Below are 26816 nucleotides of genomic sequence, written 5' to 3'. Positions count from 1 at the left end.
CAGTCAGTAAAAAGCCGGATTTTATCATTTATTTTATTACTTACAATATTATTTAAGTTAAAGTTACAGTTAATTGTGGAACAATGTTAAGTAATGTTGAAGAATTATAAAAAAATCCAATATAATTTATTTTCATTTTCTTATTGACTGCCATTCTATTGCACACAACTGTACCTACTCGTATATAATATAGCTACCTATGTACTTAAACAAAATGGCTTATTTTACAAAACCAAATAAACTTAGTTTATCTGTTATTCCCTTTCTGATAACATCAAATTTGAATGTTCCAGCTCAGTAACTATTTGCCTATTTGGAAGTTCTGTCGGGAACGTCTCCAGAGGCATCGAGACATTTGAATAAGCACTATATCTCATTGTTGTTTTACTCGCTGAATAGCATTTGTATCCATCATATTACATATAAACATCATTGTGCCTTCTTAGGAGTATAGGAAAGGAGGATACGCAGTTTTAAATTAATTGTGTTGGAAACAGGAATAAATATAATTGGAAACAAGAACATAGTCGGAATAAACTGAAATAGTTGAAAAGAATGACCGTAGTATATGTAAATGTCCAAAAAAGTTTTCAAATTTAGAGTGAGTTTTTTATTGAAGAGCATATTTTTTTAGAAATATTTATAATTTCTAAATGGTTCGGTATTATATCATGTCCATAAATATCACACATGCAAAAACATGCAGTATTCCTGATTTAATTATATTTTTTTGTATTTTTGGAATGTATTTATCTTTTAAAAATGTAATAATCTACTTTCTAAAATTAAATTAAAGACAGTAAATTACGTAAAACTGCGGTTTATTTGTTTGTTTGCGTTAAGTTACTTACAAAACTATAATATAAATATTTCGTTATCACAGTCCATGCATATTATGAGGTCACACGCTGCACGCATTCATTGCTTGAAGATCCAGTGTTAGGGTTTAAAAACGAAACGCGTTCCGACCCCCGTTGTAAGAACCATCATCCCTGGGAACAACAAAGCAATTATAAATAAACAATTGAACACCTCAACTGGATTAGGTATTCCACCAGTGTCGCTTATTAACACTACTTTTCTTTCTAATGCAGTTTTTCGGTCTCAGCCTTTTTGGTCGGTCTCGGTTGGTGGTTTTTAGGGTTCCGTACCCAAAGGGTAAAACGGGACCCTATTATTAGGGTTCCGTACCCAAAGGGTAAAACGGGACCCTATTACTAAGACTCCGCTGTCCGTCCGTCCGTCCGTCCGTCCGTCTGTCTGTCACCAGGCTGTATCTCACGAACCGTGATACCTAGACAGTTGAAATTTTCACAGATGATGTATTTCTGTTGCCGCTATAACAACAAATACTAAAAACAGAATAAAATAAAGATTTAAGTGGGGCTCCCATACAACAAACGTGATTTTTGACCGAAGTTAAGCAACGGCGGGCGGGGTCAGTACTTGGATGGGTGTCCGTTTTTTTTGCCTTTTTTGCATTGTAACCCTTCTGCGCTTGCAACCCTTCTGGTGTTGCGGGTGTCCATGGGCGGCGGTAATCGCTTACCATCAGGTGATCCGTCTGCTCGTTTGCCTCCTATTTCATAAAAAAAAAAAAAAAAAAAAAAAAAAAAAAATTGTGGTACGGAACCCTTCGTGCGCGAGTCCGACTCGCACTTGCCCGGTTTTTTTTTTACAATTGTCATCTTGGCTAGAGCCCTGGTAAGAAACCAAAAACCATAGTTAAATAACATTCATATTTCATATGTGCATTGTGCATCAAATATACATTAGGTACCTAGGTAGTTGTTGTCGACATGATATAATTATTTAACTAATATAGGTACCTACTGCACAGTAACTCGCGAGATTATGTTTGTGTTCGTTTATATGACCTATTTAATCTATTAAAATATGTACCTATACCGAACTGCAATCAGGGAAACACGGTATTATGTATTGGGCCCCATACATTATATAGGTACTTACATTCAAAGATGAATTTAAACTGCAGCTCGAATACTTACGAAGAAGGATTTTGCCTGTTGAACTCCAGCGCTTTAAGAATCGCCTCCGGAATAGGCGGTGGGGTGGGCAGATGAGAGCCGACAGGATGGAAACCGTTCTCATCAGCCGTGTATGACAGTGACACCTGCTGGCCATCAGGAGTGCGATACGAGAAGGCGCCCTCCGCCGTCACCGCCGGGCCCTCAGGCCCCGCCGCCCGCGGCGCCCCGCTCTCGCGCGCGCTTATGCCATTTGGAGTCTCGTAGCTGGAATTAAGCTAACCTTTACTAAAGGGTTTAAAGGGTTATGAGGTTATCGCGTAGAAGGAAATGGTAGGTATCAAGGTAGAATGTCAGGACTGTTCTTGTTATTTTCCTTAAATGCGACAGGTAATCTAGATATCTGTTATTAAAGTCATGCACGGCGGTAAGTATATGGCTCCAACCACAATATAGACGCCGTAGCTTAATGTCATTAGTTTCTTGGAAGTTATGTGTTTGTGTACCTACGACATATTATGTATGTAAAAACGGAACCCTTATAGGATCACTCGTGCGTCTGTCTGTCTCTCCGACCCCCCCTCCCCCCCGCCCCTTTATCTCCAAAACTACTGGGCCTAAATAAAATAGTTCTTTATCTATAGATGACAGGAAAACCTATTAGAAATGTGCAGTCAAGCGTGAGTCGGACTTAATGGCTTTGTTTTTGATCCGACGCCTACGGGTTTTTTAAATACATTTTAATCACGTGCCACTTAGAAAATACATTGTTAAAAATTGGTAATGTACGGAGCCCTTGGAACGCGAGACAGACTCGCACTTGACCGGTTTTTTCTATATACAAAATAAGGCGGTATTACGGATCTACATGCCGCACCGGTGAGCGAGTGGGACATCGCAAAGACGTGCTTAGCTCTGACTCGCGCCGATTCGCATCAGTAGATACGATAACCGCATATACTCGTAACGTAAATGTAACGTTCCTTTAGGCTCCTACCTGAAGTGGTAGTTGCCGGCGCCATCGTTGACGTTCTCAAAGCGCGTGGCTTCGCCGATGCTGGCGCCGCCCGTCAGGTGGTCGAGACGCGCCGCCGACGCAGACGCCACGACAGCTAATATGAGTACCTGAACAAATAATCACGATGAAAATAAATATAACACGTGTAAAAAAACCTTATAAGTAAGTAGTTACAATAAGGACAGTTATGAGTTATAAAATTAATTAAAATACATTAGTATGTGGCAATTTTATGTACCTACTATCCTCTTTTTGTTTTCCTGTATGTGTCGGTTTTCTTCTCTCAATAAGGTACATATATTATATGCACAAATGAAAAATAGTATGTCCATACTTACAACTGACACAAAAAAGGGAACTGATAAATAAATAATATGGAACATGTGTTGTCATTTTTCCATTAAAATTTTTCATCGGTAAATAACTGATGGGTGAGCCCCAAATTAGACTGCGTAAAAATAGTCACAAAAAGTAAAAAGAATATTTTTTGTGAAAAGGTACAGCTGACAAATTCACACAAACATGACGACCGGTCTGGCCTAGTGGGTTACTAGCGGGTTCGATCCCGGTAAGGGCATTTATTTGTGCGATGACACAGATATTTGTTCCTAAGTCATGGTTATTTTTCTATTTATTTAAGTATTTATATATTATATACAGGGTGATTCAGGAGACGTGAGCAAGACTAACACTGCGCATATCGTTAATTATAAGCAACTGTTTCGTATCAGTATTAGTGAGGTTAACGTTAATTTTCTGGTCGTGTTGAAAAAAAAAGTTATTAATTTTTTTACGACATGCATGGTCACCCTAAAATTAGAATACTAGTAAACGACCGATATTCTGTGTCAAATTGAATGTCATTACTGTCATCACGGTCTGGTTACTTTTGAAAACTCGTATCTCACTCAAGTTTGACATTTTATTTTCTTCGTAATCAAAATGCCATTACGGTTAAAGAGGTTTTATGTTGATTAATTAGGTCCTGTAGGGTGACCATGATTGTTGAGAATTAAATTTGCCCTCACCAAAAAGTAAAAACATAGGAAAAAGTGTTGTTGTTTCTCCTAAATACGACGGTGATCGATCAATTATCAGTTACTGAGTGTGCAGGATTAGTCCTGCTCACGTCTCATGAATCATCCTGTATATCGTTGTTTGAGTACCCACAACACAAGCCTTCTTGAGCTTACCGTGGGGCTTAGTCAATTTGTGTAAAAATGTCCTATAATATTTATTTATATAAATCTACGAACAAGTGTAGCTAGAGTCAGCCCAAAAAAAGTCTGCAGCGGATTTGATAGCCCACGCAGTGCAAGTGTCATTTATACGTCATAATTTCATAGAAGTTTGATGTTTAAAATAACACTTACCCAGCGTGGGCTATCAAATCCGCTGCAGACTATTCTTGGTCTGACTCTACATAATTTCGGAAAATTTTACTGTCTTTTTCAGATGAGTAGAGTACCTACCTAATAAGGCAAATAAAGCTCATAATGATACCTAATAAGTAAATTAGTCTGGGCCTTACCAGTTTCATGTTGCGGGGTACGTGATGCTATTGTGTTCCGACTCGGAATACAATCTCTGGGGATGTTCGACATTTTATATATCGGCCGGATTTGCCCTTTTGGCAAGTTGCTTCACCTTGCTCGGTATTGTCGATATGCTTAGACGAATGCGGTGCAAGTCATGAGATGTGAAGTGTCTGAAGTGTATGCGTGTGTGTGTAGTGTGTGTTGTAAGTTTACTATAAGAATCCCGAAACAATCCAGAATTGAGTGACGATCTGGTTACAAGTAAGTACATTGATGTCCCAAACAGTAAACAATCAGAATGCCCATCACCACCGTCATAAACAGTGCTAACGCACTTAACGCTGCTAACTATATGCTGTGGCCACCTGGCGGTGAACCAGGACCAGGAAGAGTCCTTCGTGACTTCTCGGTACGCATGCAATATTTATTTCTGATTAAAGAATAAGGCGCCTTCATGTAACAGCATTAATGTCGTGCCGATCCCTCGGAGCTCGAGTAAAGCAGCATGAGCGCCTCGAGCAGCGATGTATGGCAAAAGAGCCCGCTGGTGTACCAGCGTGTACCTCGTCTCATACTCTCGTGACTTGGACACACGCATATTTCCTGCGAAGGATGGTCGGCGGGCCCCGCCCCGAGCCGAGGTGACGGTACGTGTGAAGCGGTAAACTATCTCACTTTACATACCTCTGCCTCCATTAATCAACCGAATAATCATAGATAATGCCGGCCTGTACATAAATTATGTCAAACTCTCATTTGCTCTATGGTTTAAAAGGTTCGATGGCAGTAGTGAAAACTAGAGCTTGCGTCAATATTTTATAAATATTAGGTTTAAATTAAATTGGCATGCCAATGGGTTCCTTTAGAATGTAACCGGAAAAGGGCTAAGACGAGAAACATTTAGTGTAAACACCTTTAGTGTTCATTTGTAACTGTGTTAATGAAGCTTTAGGACTATTGACAAACCTTAGTCAACGACTTAATCTAGATCTTTTAATTTTCTGTGCATTTGTTATCTAACGTGATTATCTCCTGATAGTATCATCGGAAGATGGCGTTCTAAAACAAGCATTGCAATTAGCACAAGTCTCGGAGGCGTGTTAGTTATGCGCAGTTAAAGGTCAAATTGAAATTAGTATCCGTTTTACTATTCATAGGTCACCTGTAACTACAAGCCTTATTTACTTGCTCTTCTCCACAATATTCAGAGTTCACGATAAACATTATTTGGCGGTATTTAAGCGGTATTATCGCTAGTCGAACGGTCCATCATAGTACTCGTATGGAGAGGTATCTTGGCATTGATCTTTATTTTATTTTATGTGTAAAATTTTAACCTTTTTCTAATTTTATTGGTACCGGTACCAAATAAATAATAGTGCTAAAGTAACCAGAGTGAATAATCTAAGTGTTAGCGTTTAACTTAAGGTACCTGGTTGGTCGTGATGTCGTAAACGTAAAGTATTATATCGCTAACTGTACCTCTGCACGTCCTTTGCACGTCAGTCAACTCCTCCTTTAGACCTTTCTGTGTGCAGACTCGATTTAGTTGCCTCTTTTTGTCGATTAGGTACCTATACCGGGTGAGTCCGGGTGTGGCCTGTAACACGAGCAAATAATTATAACATAGATTGTACTCCTCAAACTGTGAAACTATTGTTCAACAACTTTTTTTAATGATGAAGTATTCCTATTTTTCCATCGCCATGCCATATCATTTGTGATTGACGTTGCTTGTCATGCCTTAAACATAACAAAATTCGCAATATAAACTGAAATAAATGTCATATACTAAGAAAAAGTGACCAAGGCCTCTAGTGCCCCAGGCTGGAATCGAACCAGCGTCCTCTGCTACCGCGGCAGGTGCCTAAGCCACTCGGCCACCGGGCCACAGCGGCATAGGTCAAATTTAAATAAAATATTTATTTATATTTAAATATTTTTCTGAAATATTTTAATTTGTTCAAATACTTACTTTAAAATTCGCAATACATTGCGGCTTAGAATAAACTTTAAAGTGTATTAAAAAATCAAACCACAAGTTATTTTTAAAAGTCGCTGAACGAATGTTGGTCAGTATGAGGAGTACAGCCTACAGTTAAATTTTTTGCTCGTATTACAGACCACAACCGGTATAGTTACCTAATTAAAGATGGCAAACTTAATGCAACATTAATGTTCATTTCTTTAGGCACTCGACGCTATTTGTTTTAGCAGTTTTAATGGACAGATTTTGAGTGGGCAAATAATTTTCATTTCGGAGACAAGTGCTAAAAGTGAAAGCACAAACAATATATTGTTTCGGACACTTGCAGGGGAAAGAACTGTTAACTGTCAAAACTTACCAATATCTGACCAATATTTATTTTCGTATCATAATGCATTTAAGCGGCAAATTCAAAAGGGCCGTCTGCAATAAATTGTTCAGTTCTCTGGCTAACTATACTATTTTTGTTATAACATTAATGGTTTCTAAAGAACTGTATAAAATCATGGATCTCATAAAATAGAGCTGGAATATGGCAATGGACTGTGTGCCTGCCAGGCGACGCATTAGATTTTTAGCAAATGACGATTTTAATAACGCACTTAACAAATAGAAAGGTACATGTACTGTACCTAGTAATGTCTTTACGAGTAAGCAAATCGAATACATGTTCATTATAGTTTATCATAATTCATACAAAACGCTTTCCAAGCGTGTCGCCTGAATAGAACCATTGCAAGTGTGATCTCCAATAAAGCATAGTTGAAACGCCTCTCAGAACCAAAGTTCTATATCTAGTACTAGATATAGACCAGCTTTCAAGACACACAGAAACTTTGTGAATTAGAAAACAATTTACGAGTACATCAGACACATTCGATACGTAGTAAATCTTTCCGAGTAGCCGAGTACCAACTGTCTAGCGGCCGGCAGATTGCCAAAGTTTTCTGTTGGGTAGTAAAACATAACTCTAATTCGCACAATGGCTGGTTGTCATTACGATCAACTACTGAGCGTAGAAGCTAAACCGAACTAGTTTACGTGTGACCTCCGATCACATGCTTAAGAGAGGAAGAGAACATCAGCGAAATGTCATCTCGCGCTAATTTGAAATAGCCCAATAAAACTTAACTACTTACATGTAATGAATGATATTCAGCTGGTGCTGATGCTAACTAAGATTTCTATTTTAGATCTTTTTTTTTTAATTTAGGGGACCAAGTCTCCCCTAGGATCAAGTTTCCCTAGTCTCCTTGAAACACACTAAATTTAAAATAGATCTAAAATTGCAATTCTAACTCTACTAAGTACTACATTGGCAAAATCAAAACATTATACTCGTAGCGATTGGTTCCTTTTAAAACGGGTTTTATTCATTCATTGGCAATTAATTATGCTTTAATAATTTAGGTGACCAAGTCTCCCACTTTTGGAGCAGGCGCGATCAAGCCAATCTACGATCAATGATTTTAAAGAGCCGATCCTATATATGCATTATTGTATATCTAACGAGTAAACTCCTGAGTATCGACAAGCGTCGTTTGAGCAAGAGTCGACCGACAATCGTCCATAAGGTTGCCCTCAGGGGCAGGGCCGTCTTAAACTATGCTGGGGCCCTTGGGCACATAAGAGTTTGGGGCCCTTTTGGAAAGCAAAGAAAGCGATTAAACTAACATTTTTCTACTATGATCTTCTATTTATTATGGGTAACCAGTAACCAAATATAAGGACAGAGAGTAACCTGTCCTTCGGGGCCCCCTGAGAATGAGGGCCCTGGGCACGGGCCCCGTGTGCCCTTATGGTAAAGGCGGTACTAGTCAGGGGTCGGCAAACTCCTGAGTTTGAGCAAGGGTCGACAATCATCCATAAGGATATGCCTCTAGGGTCGGCAAACTGCGGCTAGCGGTGTTTAAGATCCCTAAAACTATATGATTTCTACTCCGAATGGCTTCTCCTCAAAACTTTGCTGACCCCTGGGCTACGGTACCTAGGCGGTGTAGCGAATTGTACGCAATTCTATCAAAAAGAGTTGTTACGAATATCTAAGTCACATTTAAACTAGTTTACTTGAGGTGCTCATTAGTCGATGTCTCGATGAGAATAACACACCTAAGTGTGGAAGTTTTCGCACGGCCACGAGCCATATTGTCTGACGCACAAGCAAGTCCAGGGATAATTTCCACTAACACGTATATCACTCCATTTATGCATTTAAAATTAAAGCTTTGTTTCAGAGATATAAAGTTCAAATTTCAATAAAATGGTAGAGTGATACGAAATGTTAAAAGTAGTCTCGATGTGAGGATTGATATGGAAGCGACATTTCAAAACAAACAGTTCCCGATCCAATGTGTACTCGGGCCTATGTACTGTTGTGCTAATTTTCAAGGGCGTATGTACAATCGAGTTCAAAAACATGTTTACATTTTTAAACCTCGTTTCATTATAATTACTGTGTTTTATGTATGTGTTTGACGACCGGTCTGGCCTAGTGGGTAGTGACCCTGCCTATGAAGCCGATGGTCCCGGGTTCGAATCCCGGTAAGGGCATTTATTTGTATGATGATACAGATCATGGTATAATAATATACTCCGCCTGGTACTCTATTCCGAGATTCGCGTATGACCTAACTGACACGGGCCGACGTCATCATGCTGTTTACAGGTTCTCAAACTTTAAAATGTGGGAGAATTTTAACCAACGGTGAAAATTATTTTAACGGCATTAATTTTAAGTTATTCATGTAGAAACATAGTAAAATAAAACAAATCTAATGTATTGAATTAAACTTTATTTATCTATACAAGACAAACGTTTGAAAAACTAATTCACAGTTACACATTAATTACCAAGCTTACGACGTGAAAAGTTTGGAAAACACTGCGACTGCTGACACTGAGCGAGAAGGAAATAACAATTAACACGCGTTCGACAAGGATGACGGTCAGGGCATGAAGTTATCTAGATCCGAATTGTCAAATGTGACAGCGCTATCCTGTGTTGCCAGTAATGTAAACAGAATTACCCGAACGTCTGAAATTTCTTTCGTGATTCGGAAGATAATGCTAACGAATAATTAAAAATTACGTGTTATTGTAAAATCTAAGATAAAATACATATAAATGAAAATTATAAAATTATAAAGAAATATTTTAACTTATTAACCCATGTAACATGTTATGTTGAAATAAAGTGGCAATGTTATTGTGACGTAGGCCCGTGTCACTCTGGGAATAGAAGACCATGTTTTATTAGACCATGATACAGATATTTGTTCCTGAGTCATGGTTGTTTTCTATGTATTTAAGTATTTATATATTATATAATTATATCGTTGTCTGAGTACCCACAACACAAGCCTTCTTGAGCTTACCGTGGGGCTTAGTCAATTTGTGTAAAAATAAAAAATGTCCTATATTTATTTATTTATTATTATTTATAAGGTCAACGTCGGACATCGACATTAATTAAGTTCCGTTCTGAAAGTACGAGTTTTTGTACGATGCTCGTTTAAAGGTATAAGATATATACAAGAATTGCTCGTTTAAAGGTATTTGGTATAAGATATATACAAGAATTGCTCGTTTAAAGGTATTTGGTATAAGATATATACAAGAATTGCTCGTTTAAAGGTATTTGGTATAAGATATATACAAGAATTGCTCGTTTAAAGGTATTTGGTATAAGATATATACAAGAATTGCTCGTTTAAAGGTATTTGGTATAAGATATATACAAGAATTGCTCGTTTAAAGGTATTTGGTATAAGATATATACAAGAATTGCTCGTTTAAAGGTATTTGGTATAAGATATATACAAGAATTGCTCGTTTAAAGGTATTTGGTATAAGATATATACAAGAATTGCTCGTTTAAAGGTATTTGGTATAAGATATATACAAGAATTGCTCGTTTAAAGGTATTTGGTATAAGATATATACAAGAATTGCTCGTTTAAAGGTATTTGGTATAAGATATATACAAGAATTGCTCGTTTAAAGGTATTTGGTATAAGATATATACAAGAATTGCTCGTTTAAAGGTATTTGGTATAAGATATATACAAGAATTGCTCGTTTAAAGGTATTTGGTATAAGATATATACAAGAATTGCTCGTTTAAAGGTATTTGGTATAAGATATATACAAGAATTGCTCGTTTAAAGGTATTTGGTATAAGATATATACAAGAATTGCTCGTTTAAAGGTATTTGGTATAAGATATACACAAGAATTGCTCGTTTAAAGGTATTTGGTATAAGATATATACAAGAATTGCTCGTTTAAAGGTATTTGGTATAAGATATATACAAGAATTGCTCGTTTAAAGGTATTTGGTATAAGATATATACAAGAATTGCTCGTTTAAAGGTATTTGGTATAAGATATATACAAGAATTGCTCGTTTAAAGGTATTTGGTATAAGATATATACAAGAATTGCTCGTTTAAAGGTATTTGGTATAAGATATATACAAGAATTGCTCGTTTAAAGGTATTTGGTATAAGATATATACAAGAATTGCTCGTTTAAAGGTATTTGGTATAAGATATACACAAGAATTGCTCGTTTAAAGGTATTTGGTATAAGATATATACAAGAATTGCTCGTTTAAAGGTATTTGGTATAAGATATATACAAGAATTGCTCGTTTAAAGGTATTTGGTATAAGATATATACAAGAATTGCTCGTTTAAAGGTATTTGGTATAAGATATATACAAGAATTGCTCGTTTAAAGGTATTTGGTATAAGATATATACAAGAATTGCTCGTTTAAAGGTATTTGGTATAAGATATATACAAGAATTGCTCGTTTAAAGGTATTTGGTATAAGATATATACAAGAATTGCTCGTTTAAAGGTATTTGGTATAAGATATATACAAGAATTGCTCGTTTAAAGGTATTTGGTATAAGATATATACAAGAATTGCTCGTTTAAAGGTATTTGGTATAAGATATATACAAGAATTGCTCGTTTAAAGGTATTTGGTATAAGATATATACAAGAATTGCTCGTTTAAAGGTATTTGGTATAAGATATACACAAGAATTGCTCGTTTAAAGGTATTTGGTATAAGATATATACAAGAATTGCTCGTTTAAAGGTATTTGGTATAAGATATATACAAGAATTGCTCGTTTAAAGGTATTTGGTATAAGATATATACAAGAATTGCTCGTTTAAAGGTATTTGGTATAAGATATATACAAGAATTGCTCGTTTAAAGGTATTTGGTATAAGATATATACAAGAATTGCTCGTTTAAAGGTATTTGGTATAAGATATATACAAGAATTGCTCGTTTAAAGGTATTTGGTATAAGATATATACAAGAATTGCTCGTTTAAAGGTATTTGGTATAAGATATATACAAGAATTGCTCGTTTAAAGGTATTTGGTATAAGATATACACAAGAATTGCTCGTTTAAAGGTATTTGGTATAAGATATATACAAGAATTGCTCGTTTAAAGGTATTTGGTATAAGATATATACAAGAATTGCTCGTTTAAAGGTATTTGGTATAAGATATATACAAGAATTGCTCGTTTAAAGGTATTTGGTATAAGATATATACAAGAATTGCTCGTTTAAAGGTATTTGGTATAAGATATATACAAGAATTGCTCGTTTAAAGGTATTTGGTATAAGATATATACAAGAATTGCTCGTTTAAAGGTATTTGGTATAAGATATATACAAGAATTGCTCGTTTAAAGGTATTTGGTATAAGATATATACAAGAATTGCTCGTTTAAAGGTATTTGGTATAAGATATATACAAGAATTGCTCGTTTAAAGGTATTTGGTATAAGATATATACAAGAATTGCTCGTTTAAAGGTATTTGGTATAAGATATATACAAGAATTGCTCGTTTAAAGGTATTTGGTATAAGATATATACAAGAATTGCTCGTTTAAAGGTATTTGGTATAAGATATATACAAGAATTGCTCGTTTAAAGGTATTTGGTATAAGATATATACAAGAATTGCTCGTTTAAAGGTATTTGGTATAAGATATATACAAGAATTGCTCGTTTAAAGGTATTTGGTATAAGATATATACAAGAATTGCTCGTTTAAAGGTATTTGGTATAAGATATATACAAGAATTGCTCGTTTAAAGGTATTTGGTATAAGATATATACAAGAATTGCTCGTTTAAAGGTATTTGGTATAAGATATATACAAGAATTGCTCGTTTAAAGGTATTTGGTATAAGATATATACAAGAATTGCTCGTTTAAAGGTATAAGATAAAACGGAAACTGTTTACTTTTTAGGATTTTCGTAAGGTTATCCTATAGATAGGTTAGGTTAGGTTTGTTTTATGGCAATCCTGAAAAGTGACGCGTTTCTGAACCAATTGAATTATGACTAACGAAAATGCGGGCAAACAATACATTATGACTTGAAACTTTTTGGGAAACAATAGAGACCCGGTTGTCACATATTGCGCGAATAATTAATCAAAATAACAGATTTTTTCGTAGGTAATATAGAAATAAATATGGAAGTATTTTTTGTGCTCCTTTTGTATGAGCATCACCCATCTATAGTTATATAATATCATTGGGTACGCACAATACAGCGGACACGTGAGAGCAACAATAGCGGCGGCACGTGATCGATATCTAGGATTCCTTTCATTTACTTTATATACCACAAAGGAAAGTTGGTTGCTAAGCCTCGAGGCCGCGGTTAGTCGATGACGTCTATCCGTCGACTTGTGAGTTTGAGCTTATTGAGAGCATTAAGGTAAACATGCCAGTACTCGACATGCTAATGCGCAATAGTGCCCTCTGTTGCTGCATGACGACGTAAGTTTAAAGATGACACTGTACCTACTGGGGACAGTGACGGGCAAACGGACGTCTACCATACTTTTTGTGAAAATAATGTAACCATTTGAGTATTCTATTTACTTATAAAGTACAGTATATGCTCAATTTTCTTTATCTTCAAAGCATACCTATTTCTCACTCTTTGTGTTTGACGTTATGTGTGTATTAATATATGTAGGCTTTAGGCATCCAGTGTATAGTCTAATGAATGTCTACGAAATGTAAATTACTTTTAGTACACATAACGTAAGAGTGACAACGTATAAGCAAGGTTGTTTGCTCGCAAACGGCATCGCTCCAAGAAAAACAAACTTTCCCAGAGCGGTGCGTCTGCGCCGACACGCTGTCCAGGCCTAGACATCCCGATTAAAACCTATACACAAACCTAAACTTCTCGCAATCATATACCTGTCTCGCTCAAATCAGTACCGAGAGTAAAAGACAACATCGATCATAGTGCAGGTTTAAACTGGAAACCGATTTCCCGAGCGGCGACCTTCGTTCCATTTACCATCGAAACCACTCGTTGATTCCAAGAACCCAGTATTAGGTTCGAGTGTACTGAAAACATGACTGAGTAATCGTAATTGTAAACCCGAGGGTATATCGGCCCATCGAATATTCCGGAGCTAGTAAACAAATGGAAATCAATGGAAATTTTCGCGGCGACTTTTATCTTCAGTCACGTTCCCGCGAATTACGTTATCAATTGAGAGAATTGTTTTTTTTTATAACTATATTGGATATTAATGTTATCGCTATCTGTCGGTATGGAACATGAATACCGCCATTTTTTTGCAGAAGGCAAATTATTGTTTCTTTACTATAGTTGGTCAAAAATAACACAAGGCAGTGATAATTAATTTGAGTAGTAGTAGTAGTATTTGAGTAGAGAAAGGGGAATGAAAAAGTAGCAATCAATCGAGAATTTTATTAAACAATGTTTCAGAGTTAAGAGATTTCTAAAGAAACAAATGACTGCAGCAAGCGTTACTTTAGTTTAGACACACAATCAACTTAACCGGTGGCACATATTCTCCTTTCGGTGTTAATTAATCGATACAACAGGAAACCACGTCAGAATCAACAGTTATCTGCACATAACCTAACACACGCCATAACGTATCACTTTGGCTCGTCTCCAACAAAACAATCAGACACATACAAACACAAATTGATTTATGGACTTGCTTTTTTACGTTTGATCTCTTATTGTATGTATACTTATACATACATACATATAATCACGCCTATTTCTATGTATACTTATAGGAGCCATTATCCGTTCGTTGGTGTTTCGCTTGCACTCATGTTGAAAGGGTCGAGTCAGGTTTCCTTATTGCGGTAGCGTAGCAACTGTGAGTCTAATGTGTGGCGACAATAGCTGTCAGTGCGAGACACCAACACTTCGGTGATTATAAAGCAAACAATACCTGTCAAAATGCCTGTCAACAGGTGTACCGCTCCCTCGCATACTAGGTAGGTCCTAGAGTCGGACCAAGAAAAGTCTGCAGCGGATTTGATAGCCCACGCAGTGCAAGTATTATTTTAAACGTCAAACTTCTATGAAATTATGACGTATAAATAACACTTGACACTGCGTGGGCTATCAAACCCGCTGCAGACTTTTCTTGGTGCTACTCTACTTATTGTAAGATTTATGCACAAATAATTATTTAATTCAGCTATTATAGCTCGGAGTGTAAAAAAACTCGATACTTACCATTTTCCATTTTGTTTATTTTGTACAAACTGTAAATATTCTAGATTCGAGTTTAAAAATACATATATTCGATATTTTTGATAGTCCTAAGTCAACAAAATGTATCGTGTCGTTGAGAAGACCCTAGTAATAGTTCAATTTTCGTTACTTAATAGCAAGGGCTGATGTTATAGTCACTACTTATACCTAATGTTATTGCTTGCATGGTATAGCTGAGAGACCAATTAGGTAAAAGCTAGCCATAAGGAAATTGGCATGTGCACTAGACGTCCAAGTTTATTAATTTATCCGTGCACGTGACATTCCTGTTTATCCATATCCACGGGCCACTTCAAAAGTTCCAACTTGTCCGAGTTTCGAACTTGCCAACACTACCGACTTTGTTCACAATATTGAATTTAACGTGAAATTTCACTAATGCACATGGAATACCTATAATTTCTTCATGAATAAGTAGTTCAATCCTCGTGAGGCTCTGTGTACATAACAAGGCATGTACCTATGAATGTACTTATATTTAAAATTTTATTTTGAAGTTTTATCGAACACTATTAGAAGGTTCCTAAAAACAAAATAATTGCTTCTGCAATTCAATTTCATATATTTTTACACTCAGGCAATATAATTTACCTATGAATGTGTATTATCAAGACGGTTGGTAATAAAGGTTACCTCTAGGTTTCATTTTTTAATAACCTATAAGATTCACATACAAGAGCTAGCGCCGAATATTATTACTAAATACTGACACCGGTACTTACAAATGTATATGCAAGATTACAAACAAGTAAATATATAGGGGCAAACAACAGGATGGTCTCATCGCTAAACAACAAATCTATTACAGCAGGCTAGCATCTATCTATCTCGCCGCGAGATACTGTCGGCTCGATTCGGAAAATGAATTAGATTTCTACTAGACTTCAACAAGTTACGATACGGATAATTTAAAGATATTTGTAAGATAGATATGTCAAATTTGACGTTTCCGCGATTCTGGAGGTCCTCTTGAACGATTTCGACAAGTTACGACTTTAGATATCCAAGTCACATCTAGTCGATGTCTAATGTAGATCTAGTTGATCTCTAAATCGTCTCAAGATCTTGTGATTATCTCGAAATCCGAATAGGCCTGTGTGGCGCCAATCATGTGATAAGCCTACAGAGAGTATGTGTGTACTACCTAATTCTACTACTTACCAAAATCCGAAAAAAATCACATCACATGAATTCCTATAAAACCCAATACATCATTCACTCATCGCTCTTCAGAATCCATCATCGGTATGGAATCTCTCGCAGTTACATCTTTTTTGTCCAGATACTAATCATACTTACTGGCAGTAAAAAATGAAGCGAAAGAAAGGCGCGAAGGCTGGTGGAGTATTCCCATCTATACGCAGGGCGGGCGATCAGCGTTCTCGGGAAAACCAGTGTAGCTAGACCTCGAGTCACGTATTGAATACTCGTATTGTAGCATTTTAAAGGATAATGTCATCAAAGAAAATATTGAAGTGATTAAAGATGAGCGTTTCTTTTATTTTTTGCCATTTTTATATATTGTGACCTTTGTTGCCACTTTTGTGTTATATCTACTCAGAATCACGAGCTCTTTCGATTCTAATGGGATAAAAAAATGTCCCAGAGTTTTTCTTTACTATTGTGTTACCATTTCCCCATATACCTACTTACTTTGTATGGCGGTAACAAAAAGGAAAGTTTGAAAAATGTATGGAAATTTTGGGACATTATTTTCTCCTATAAGGATGAAAAGGGCTCGCGATCCTGACTAGAAATAACACAAAAATGGCAAAAAAGGTCACAATATATAAAAATGGCAAAAAAATAAAAGAAATGCTCAGATAAGGTCACGTGGGGTAAGAGAAACCTATACGAATATTACTAGAGTCAAACCAAGAAAAGTCTGCAGCGATTTTGATAGCATACGCAGTGCAAGTGTTATTTATATGTCATAATTTCATAGATGTATACGTTTAAAATAACACTTGCAGTGCGTGGGCTATCAAAATCGTTGCAGACCTTTTTTGGTTTAACTCTAATAGTTTATTTTTCTCGAGGCAACAGAAACACTATGAGGTTTCCCTACAAAGTGTTTCTCTTGCCCCAATGTTTCTTATACCCCATCTAACCTTGCGTCTATTTTTTTTTACTGATGACTACATGGACATATTGGACATAAATGATCTCTCGTTTTCTTACATACCTATCAACAGAAAATAAACTTTCCTTGTACTGATAGTTTATTTTATGTTGATCAGTAAGATAAGAACTTACACGCGTGCTTGCAATAATTTACTTGTTTTTCATAGGCCATAGGCATTTCGACTGCTTTTTGATAACCTGCGACATATTTGTGACCTTCTTATTGTTTTTATTCTTTTTGTATGCAATCAGACAGATACCTACCTAGCTTAGGCAATCAAAAAAAACAACGGGTTGCACTCCGGGAGTGCCGACAGAAGTGAAAACTCAATGACTAGTCCAAAATAAATGTCTGCAGCACTATGTATAATTGACCCATCCTCCTTTCTATTGAAAAACTTTAGTTCCGAAATTGCTGGTCATCAGTGAGCTTGTTTAATATTCGAAAATCAAATTTGTAGCGTTAATTGTTTAAAATTCTAATAGTAATTGTAAAGTTACCTTGCAGACCTCGCATCTAAATATGGTCATGATATTTTGAGTTTTATTCACCAGTACTAGAGTTCACTTTTATTAGCGATTTCATCAAGATGTAGCTTTATTGAATTATATTTGAGTGGTAGAGTGTCTGGCTACTGAAATATTACACAAATGTTTGGCGGGAAATTCAAAAAATCTTGGGCTGGTCACACTTTGTGTAGTAGGAATTATAGTTTTAATACTAGAAAACATTTTTGATTTTCTGTGCACATGTAAGGTACCTAAGGATATAAGTTAAATATACGTTGACGTGCATTCAAAGTCAGCTCACATAATGTCTACCACTATGTAAAGTACAGTCAACGATAAACACATATGTTAACACTTTCTCACCATATACCATTGTAACAAGGCGAAAAATGAAATGTAGTGTAAATAAGACCTAGCTCGATAATACCGTAATATTAATCCATCATCAAATAAAATACACAAGTACTATGACAAATACGCTAAATGCTAAGTATCAAAATATTTATAGAGCACCATCACCCTCCTAATTTGTTTACATTTGTTTATGAGTTGTAAACATTGCAGTTTTTCGTTATTAGACGCTACACGTCGACTTCGCACATTGTCGTAATTATTTACGAGCTTAAATAATAGTTTGCGAACCACACTCAGTATATACATTATTAATATTATTTAAAATAAACCCCTTATAAACCGCAAACAATTTGAATGAATGACATAAATTGACAACTGACTTTCAGCTTTTTTTTTAAATCATAGACAATTGGTGATACAACAACGAAATATCTGTCAACAATTTTTGGCTAGCCAGACTCTATAAAGTTAGAATGTAACTGTGAGATCCTCGTATTTCAACCCGTACAAGATTAGAACCTTTTTCATGTAATGTCGTTGAGTTTTTCTTTATTGATTTAAATGCCATCTAAATGAGTGGCCATCTAAACGTTACGGTCACGTGATCGCGTTACGCTGTCTCGAATTTATCTTTTTTCCCCACCTCAACAAGTGTCCAGCGCCGCTAAAGAAGTTTTCACTTCAAAAAATTCATTTTAATATATCGTGGATATAGAAATAAAACTTTAAGCCACAAACCTTATTCTGTGTGTAATAGATGAGTGTTCATAAACTACTATTTCGCCTACATAAGCCCTCGACTCGCTCATGTTCAGAAAGCGATCGGAATGCTTGCGCGGGCGCCGACGGCGATGACATTGTCAAGGCCGTTGGAGGCCGCGAACGCATCTACAACCATTACACACTACACGATTTTCTTTTGTTACATTTGGATGCCATCTCGAGCCAGTGAAAGCAAATAAGTGTGACTTACAAACCTTAATTGGATTATTATAGAGTGCATTATTCTGGGTACCTACCTACTATAACAATATATCATAATTTTATTCTTTTTAATATGAGTTTCATTATGACTTCTTTTATTTTAATTTACGACATCATTAAATTTTAAAGTAAGTATAAGCTGCAGTTTCAGTTCAATATTTTGATTATACTTCGTTAACAAAATAAGTTCCAAACTAAATGAAATCATTGCACGAGAACGTCTTGACTCTAAACACTGCACCAGTCTATCCCGGTAATTCGGCGTGGTGTGAACGCGCACCGCGTTACATAACCACAACAAGCGAATGTTGCGCAAGCGGCGTGTCCGGGTATCGTAACGGTGCACCCGGAATGCCGATTCGCCGCCGCGTTGCACCATCGCCACACATTCGGATGGATTGATGGGATCATTGTTGATGCGGCAGCTAAGTACTAAACCTTTGGGTAGCACGAGTTAAGTCACACACCATATCAATATCCGTTTGACGAAGCTCGCAAATGATTAACTATGGTCTGAATCTGAATACAGCGCGTTTAAATTATAATAGGTACCATTTTGGATTTAAATATAGTAATAAAAGAATTGGGTATGAGTTGAATTGAAATTGTTGGTGGCGAGTTTCTCCTTTAACTTAATGCCCATTTGACAATTGTAAAAATAAAAACCTATTGAAGGAAAAAGATGACCAGAATAAGTTCCGGTTTACCTTCGGGTGTGTTTGACTCACTGGTCACTGTTACCCATTTAATGCATTTTCCCGTATCACTATGCAATCGGAACGGCAAAACCCAAGGGCAAGTCTTACATTTAAAGTCATCCAGCTATAGAATAGTCGCTTCGCATACATAGATTCTGCAGGGGGGTGCAATTCGACATTGTTTCGGATAGATTGCAGCCAAATGGTTAACCCAACTCAACGGACATTTCACACAAACTTCACAGTATGATATTTTCCCGTAACTACTCTCATATGTATGTATAAGCACATAATTTTTCTACTTTCATTCGTTTTTATTTACCACTCAATCAAATAGGAATTCTGAACCAATCAATTCAGATGCGATTCTTGAAAGCAAACAACACAAAAGCTCAACACTGCAATGCCTATTTCCCGCACCTACTCTTCTATGTATAAGCACACATAATTTTTCTACTTTCATTCGCTTTTTAATTTACCACTCATCAGAATAGCAATTCTAAACCCAGCAAATCAGATGCGATTCTTGAAAGCAAACTACACAAAAACTCAACGCTGCGAGATAATACAAATTTCGACATCGCACACCACTCGCATTACGCAAATCCAGAATAATCATAAAACTACGTGAAGGTTTTAAGGTATAGAATACTAATTAATACTAAGTGTTTATACAGACGTAGGTATTACAGGTGTAAAGTAGGCAAAACATATCACATCCACCTAACATGCATGCACCTAACAAACACAATGTTGTACATAATTTAGGTAGGTTAATGAATCACTAATAGTCCTGCTTTGCCTTGTGCCTTTGAGATCGATAGTACTAATATACTGAATTCAAAGCCAATCAAACCATTAATTAAAGCAACTAATGAAACTTTGCGAGGATTTATGATTGCAAGTAATCAGTAATTAAGTTACCTCTAGTACTATTTGCCTAACATTATTAACAACATAAGGATTTTAAACCCCATCGGTATTAATTTTCTTTGAACTGTATCGGACCACGTCACGCCACTTGATTGCTAAACCTGTTTATTCCTATATGTTTTATTTTTAGTATGTTTTCTTAGTAATGGCCCATAAAGTAGTTCGATCTGGAGTAATCTGGTGGAAAGTTACTTGGATACGGGAGAATAGGGTTACCTAATTGAAAAAAGGTATTTTAAAACAAGATAACTCCCAATTTAATGTTGACAAAAATGGGGCCACAAAAGTGGAAAGGTTTCACTAACATATCAGAACAGGTCAACAAAATTTCTGCGGATCCGAGCACATCATAAGTTCTTAAATATGGCTAAAATGAATAAGTTAGTTTGTTTATTAAGTACATATATCATTCCAAGGATATGATATTATATGTGTCAAACTCTAGTCACCAAGGTCCCACTTTAACGCTTACCATAAGGACGAGATTTGCTTGTATCTTTATACGAATAATCTGTCAAAACGTCATATAAATTGGAAATAGAAATTGGGTATTTAGAACATTCCGATTCCTCCCAAACAATCCAAAATAGAACACGATCACTATTGATTTGGATGAAAAACAATTGCGGAATATCCGGTTATGCTTACAACATCCCAATATACCCCAGTTCCCCTATACGGTCTCAAAAGCTCACATTAACCGGGACTCCCCGGTTTTGTGCTCGCAGCCGAGCCAATTCGCCTACAATGATCAGACCTCGTCATCCATAATAACTTGAAGCGATCACTAATACATGGGTAAAGCATCGATAATTGTCTTTATCGATGTAGGAATTCCCTGCCCGTCAATAAATTTTGCCCCTTAAAATCCGATATCTGGAGTTAAGTTAGTAGACCAAGAAAAGTCTGCAGCGACTTTTATAGCACACGCAGTGCGAATGTTATTTTAAACGTCAAACTTCTATGAAATTATGAATGACACTTGCACTGCGTATGGTATCAAAATCGCTGCAGACTTTTCCTGGTTTAACTCTAATAACTGGGCATGATCGGAGCTAGATCACACCACATCGGTTTGAGTTCGGCGATGCACTCCGTATGCGCTATGAATTACCTCCGTATGCACTCACTTGACATTTCAAAAATTGTTCATTCTTATTTTATACGTTTATTGCTTTTGTTTATGCAGATTTAAATTAAACTCTACATCCCACCAAGGCTAATGAAAGGCAAATGTGTAATTGTTTACGTATTCATTTACCTGGATTACTATTCTAAAGACCGCTTTACCAATCGGTCTTGGTGGTTGGCAAAGAAACCTCATAAATTAATCTTAATTAGGATATGTATATATACCTATAGTTAGCATAGCAATGATGTTACCGTTTTATGGAATAACATATAATTGTATCATCGTAATCATCGTATATAGAGTCCGTCCAACCTAACTTTGCATCGACTTGAAAATACCAAAGTGAGGGAGTGTCATTAATAAGCTTCATATTTTCATACAAACTTGACATTAATGATGACCTTCCCATACTTTGTCATTGCGAATGCCAGTTTCCTTTTTAAATCTTTAGTCCTTGTGAGTATGCGTAGAAATAACCCGAAAGTTGATGGTTTTTCGAAAGAAAAGTAAATGGTACACTTTTAAGTGATAATGCCCATAGCCGCTTTTGCTTCAAACAATTTAACATCAAATAGGTATAGGTATATATACATATTTTCGTAATTATAATATTAAGTACAACGCAGTACCTACATATCTTTCTCACTAAATACGCTAAACTACTATAAGTGGCATTCGAAAACCCATTCAATTGTATACCGTATTCTTGCATCGTAAAGTCAAATTTAAACCAATTTTCAAATTTCATTGATATGCGCTTGGGCAAATAGCTGTGTAGGGAATTCAGTCTAAAAGCTCAAATTAACTGCCCTGCATTACTGCATTACTGCTAGTGCCAATGTAAACGCAGAGTATGCTCATTAACGCTTCAAAGTGAACTCGCATGCAAAACAAACTATAATTAGTGCACATTGAGCAAATAGTCGGTCGGAATTAGGATCGAAATTAGCAGCTAGCTACCGAAACGAGCGGGAAAACCGCATATTTACACATGACTGAAATGTAGATTTAGCGAAAAGTATTGTGTAACCTGAATCAACTGTTTATTCTGTTCCATACTCCATATTATATAGGTAGGCAGTTATGTACGAATGCATAATGCGGTGTGCATATTTTAATGTAGTCGTACATATTATTTATTCTAAGGAAGTCCGATGAGGTCCGTGCTATGCTAGTTCTCTTAATTAAGTCTTACAAAATCACACACAGTAGGCTAACCAACACAGTAGGTACCTACAGGAAATTCCACATTCAAAATTTGTGACAATTATTAAAAAAAGAATTTCGAACAATTAGCAGTTTAATACAAACAAGCGATAGCGAGTCGGTAACTTAAACCTTAATAAATGAAAATCAACCCATGTACCAGACTGACACATATCGTATGTTCACAGTGTAGTATGGTACTTCTTAGGTTTTTGAAATACTCGTATACTAGGAATGGTATTAAATCGAGAGAACGATATTTAAATTCTTTGATGCCTTCCAGCAGACGCCAATCTTTTGTTCATCGTGGCACCGACTCGCCTACTTCGTGCTGAGCTGCGGGACTTCTCGCTTAAAGTTCAAACAATTTTCTACTGTCAGATACATCGAAATAGGCACTTTAAAGGTCTTGTGAAGAATAATACTAGTTAGTATAGATTTACTCGTAGGCACAAGTCAGCAATTTTCGCAACGTTATTTTTAGAGTTCATACTGAGATATACAGTGATTTTAAAAGTTTCCCTTTTTTCCGTAATGGCTAGTGCAATCCCGTATTAGCACGAAAACAACTTTGCAATTCTTTTACTTTCTACACTATTCCAGAAAATGCTACTGGAGAAATATGGCAAGCTCAATAGACATAATATTTATTTGTTTTAATAATTTTAGGAAAGATTGAGTCTCTCTCGAGAGAGGAGGATACGGCAATACAATCTTAGTTTTTTTTTGTAATAATGAAACAAGAATCCTAATGTTTTATATTACAACATGCATACGAGTATGTAGGTATGTGTTTATATATTAGTATGTGAATAACTTTGCTTTTATACAATTTTAATTACGTTTCACTTGTGAGTCAGTTTTTATAACATTTACCAGAAACTTTATGATTATTCCACGTCCGTGACTCCGTCTATGTTCATCTATCCGTAGGTTTGCTCCTAGAGACTACTCATCTAGCAAGCCAGATTTTTTGTTTTTACTTTATATTCGTTTTTATTATACACATTTGTGTGACGGTATACCCCCTAGAGGGCTACAGCTGATAGTTTACCTACATAATGACACTGCGTATCAAAACTGTTGTTTTGATACACCGCTGGCGAAAATAGAAGGCCAGTTAAATGTCCGTCGTTCAGGATACAATTTTTTTCTTTGTAAAAAGTAGTCAGAAAGCGTCATGCGACCGCCTACGTCAGACAAAGCACGTCATGCAACACTTTCGCTAATGACTACACTTCCGCTCGAAATATCGCCCGAAGGTGCCGCTTTACACACGCACTGCGATAAACAGACAACCTAATTAGATATATTTTTATGACAATAGTTTTGAGGACATAATGAGGAAAAACGAAGAAGTAAAGTAAGTTTGTTTTCTTTTAATAATGACATTGCATCTACACCACCTACAACACTGACTAGTAGTCAGCGTATCTAATGTATCTAATCAGAAACGTACAAACAATATTGTTAAAATCCAATGCATCACACGAGCACTATCATCTCGAATTGTCGACGCATTTTTACCAAAATCAAATCGGTAGGTATCATATTTTAGGCTACTGAATATGCTCCTTAATAACTGGAAGTATTGTAGTTGCTTATAGAAAATGACATCCATTTTCTTTTTACGATTAAGTATTAAACGAGAAACGCTCAGAATTTTTCCATGACTGTTATATCTGTCAGAAAGTTTTTGTACCAGAAAGCTGTAGAATATTGACATAACTTTGAAGGTAAGTATTTCGAAAGAAAGGTGATCGATTCGAGTGACATTTTGTAACGGCAGTTTATGTTAATATCTGGATACACAAATATCCACACAATATTTTTTTTTATCAGTGAGTAACATGGTACAAAAGACCTATCACTGCACGCGAGTGCTTTCGTTATTTAGAAGAAATAAAAAAAGACTTTCAACACCCGAGCGCTTTTTTGCAATTAACCCACGCGATTGTTCTCCGCAATTACAAGCTACATATGTAAATATACGTTGCTCATACATTGTAATAAGTTACGAGATCGTTGCGCCGTGCAGTCCCGTTAATAGAATCTTGAGTCGGCATAATATTCCAATCACTCATTGTCCGTCATGGCTCTCAGGTTCTGTTATTATTAAAGCTCGAAAACATCGATTTGTGGCTCACCGTGTCAATGCTATGGTTCTTTATTTCGGTAAACAGTTTAATCCCAAAATTAAAAAAGAGATTAAGTATAAATAAAACGATATTGATACAGTGGCAATATAGTACCTATCTTATAAACAAAACGTCGTAGAAGCATACAAAAATATGAAGAAATTTTAGTTTAGGAACTCATGTTTTCCCCGATGAATGAGGTGTGTGGGTGTCTTATATTTTTTGAAACTTCTCCTTCTTCTTGTAAACTTCTCTTATAACACATTGGAAATACCTCCACGTGATTCATGGTTTCGCAACGCCAAGATCAAGAGTTGTGCATATTACCATCGCCTAGCGAGCGCAGCCGAGCATAATACGACACGTGAAAACAAACATAATCATGACATCCAAAGCAACGTCACCTCCTAACCTAGGAATATCAAATCAAATACTTTACAGACTAACATACATACAATAAATATTATATTAAAAACTACACAATCATTTTGATATAATATTAAGAACTTAAAAACATTTTGGCGATACAACACGTCACCTGTTCTGGTGTAGGATTCGGCAGATTTCAGAAGTCCGCATCGCGATGAATATGGGTAGATCACGTTCTTCGGATGTTGTACAACTATAAAAGATTATAAATTATGTACAACATCCGAAGAACGTGTAACACTCATAACATGCAGTGAAAACAGCGCTTATTGTGACAGTGAGTATATTATGTACGAGTACAGTGCAGACTTGTCCTCGTGCAGGTGGAATCACCAAACAAAGCCGCAATGAGTTTTTTTTTAACATAAAACTATTAAGTTATTTTTGTAGCATGTATCCTGGATTAAAATAGGTCATGAATTGCCTGATAATAGAGTTAATTTATTCATAGATTATTCATTCCCCGTCTGCCGTCGGTATACCGATTGGAATAATAGCCCCAAATCTCAGCTTTGTTCGGCGACTTCGGCGGTGACTCAGAGTTGACACCTTGTTAAGACTTCTTTTTAGGGTTCCGTACCTCAAAAGGAAAAATCGGAACCCTTATAGGATCACTCGTGCGTCTGTCTGTCTGTCTGTCCGTCTGTCACAGCCGATTTTCTCCGGAACTACTGGACCAATCAAGTTGAAATTTGGTACACATATGTAAGTTTGTGACCCGAATACGGACATGTAACGTAAACAAATGAATTTTAAACATGGGGGCCACTTTTGGGGGGTAAATGAAAAAATGAAAAAAAAATTTTTTCAAACTATATCATGTTACATATCAAATGAAAGAGCTTATTGTAAGGATTTCAAATATTTTTTTTTATAATTTTCGAATCAACAGTTTAGAAGTTATTCAAGAAAATAGGCAAAAAATGACCATTCCCCCCCACCCCTTATCTCCGAAACTACTACGTCTAAAATTTTGAAAAAAATACATAAAATAGGTCTATACCTATAGATGACAGGAAAACCTATTAGAAATGTACAGTCAAGCGTGAGTCGGACTTAATTACAGTTTTTAATCCGACCCCTACGGATTTTTTAAAGAGAGTTCACTCACGTTTCACATAAAAAATACATTGTTAACAGTGCCGGATTACTTAGAGTAGTAG

The 26816-nt window shown here is 36.1% G+C and overlaps 1 protein-coding gene across 1 annotated transcript; it reads right to left on the bottom strand.

The window, feature by feature from the left end:
* Positions 1-813: 813 nt before the first annotated feature.
* Positions 814-4718, bottom strand: LOC134791892 (pupal cuticle protein 20-like). Its single transcript, XM_063763011.1, has 4 exons — positions 4538-4718; positions 2986-3113; positions 2010-2255; positions 814-992 (listed from the first exon to the last, which is right to left on the bottom strand). Exons 1-4 carry the CDS (start codon positions 4544-4546, stop codon positions 947-949), a joined length of 429 nt encoding a protein of 142 aa, XP_063619081.1. The 5' UTR covers positions 4547-4718; the 3' UTR covers positions 814-946.
* Positions 4719-26816: the final 22098 nt, after the last annotated feature.

This window comes from Cydia splendana, chromosome 6 (assembly GCF_910591565.1).
Source record: "Cydia splendana chromosome 6, ilCydSple1.2, whole genome shotgun sequence".
Lineage (NCBI taxonomy): Eukaryota > Metazoa > Arthropoda > Insecta > Lepidoptera > Tortricidae > Cydia > Cydia splendana.
The sequence above is the reverse complement of the archived record's forward strand: the minus strand, read 5'-3'. Positions and strand labels throughout refer to the sequence as shown.

Bases quoted from the DNA above. Each gene is read 5' to 3' on its own strand.
- LOC134791892 (XM_063763011.1), bottom strand. The intron at 2,256-2,985 runs GTAGGAGCCTAA...GCTTAATTCCAG, and splicing joins GCCGGCAACTACCACTTCAG to CTACGAGACTCCAAATGGCA. The intron at 993-2,009 runs GTAAGTATTCGA...TGTTGTTCCCAG, and splicing joins AACAGGCAAAATCCTTCTTC to GGATGATGGTTCTTACAACG.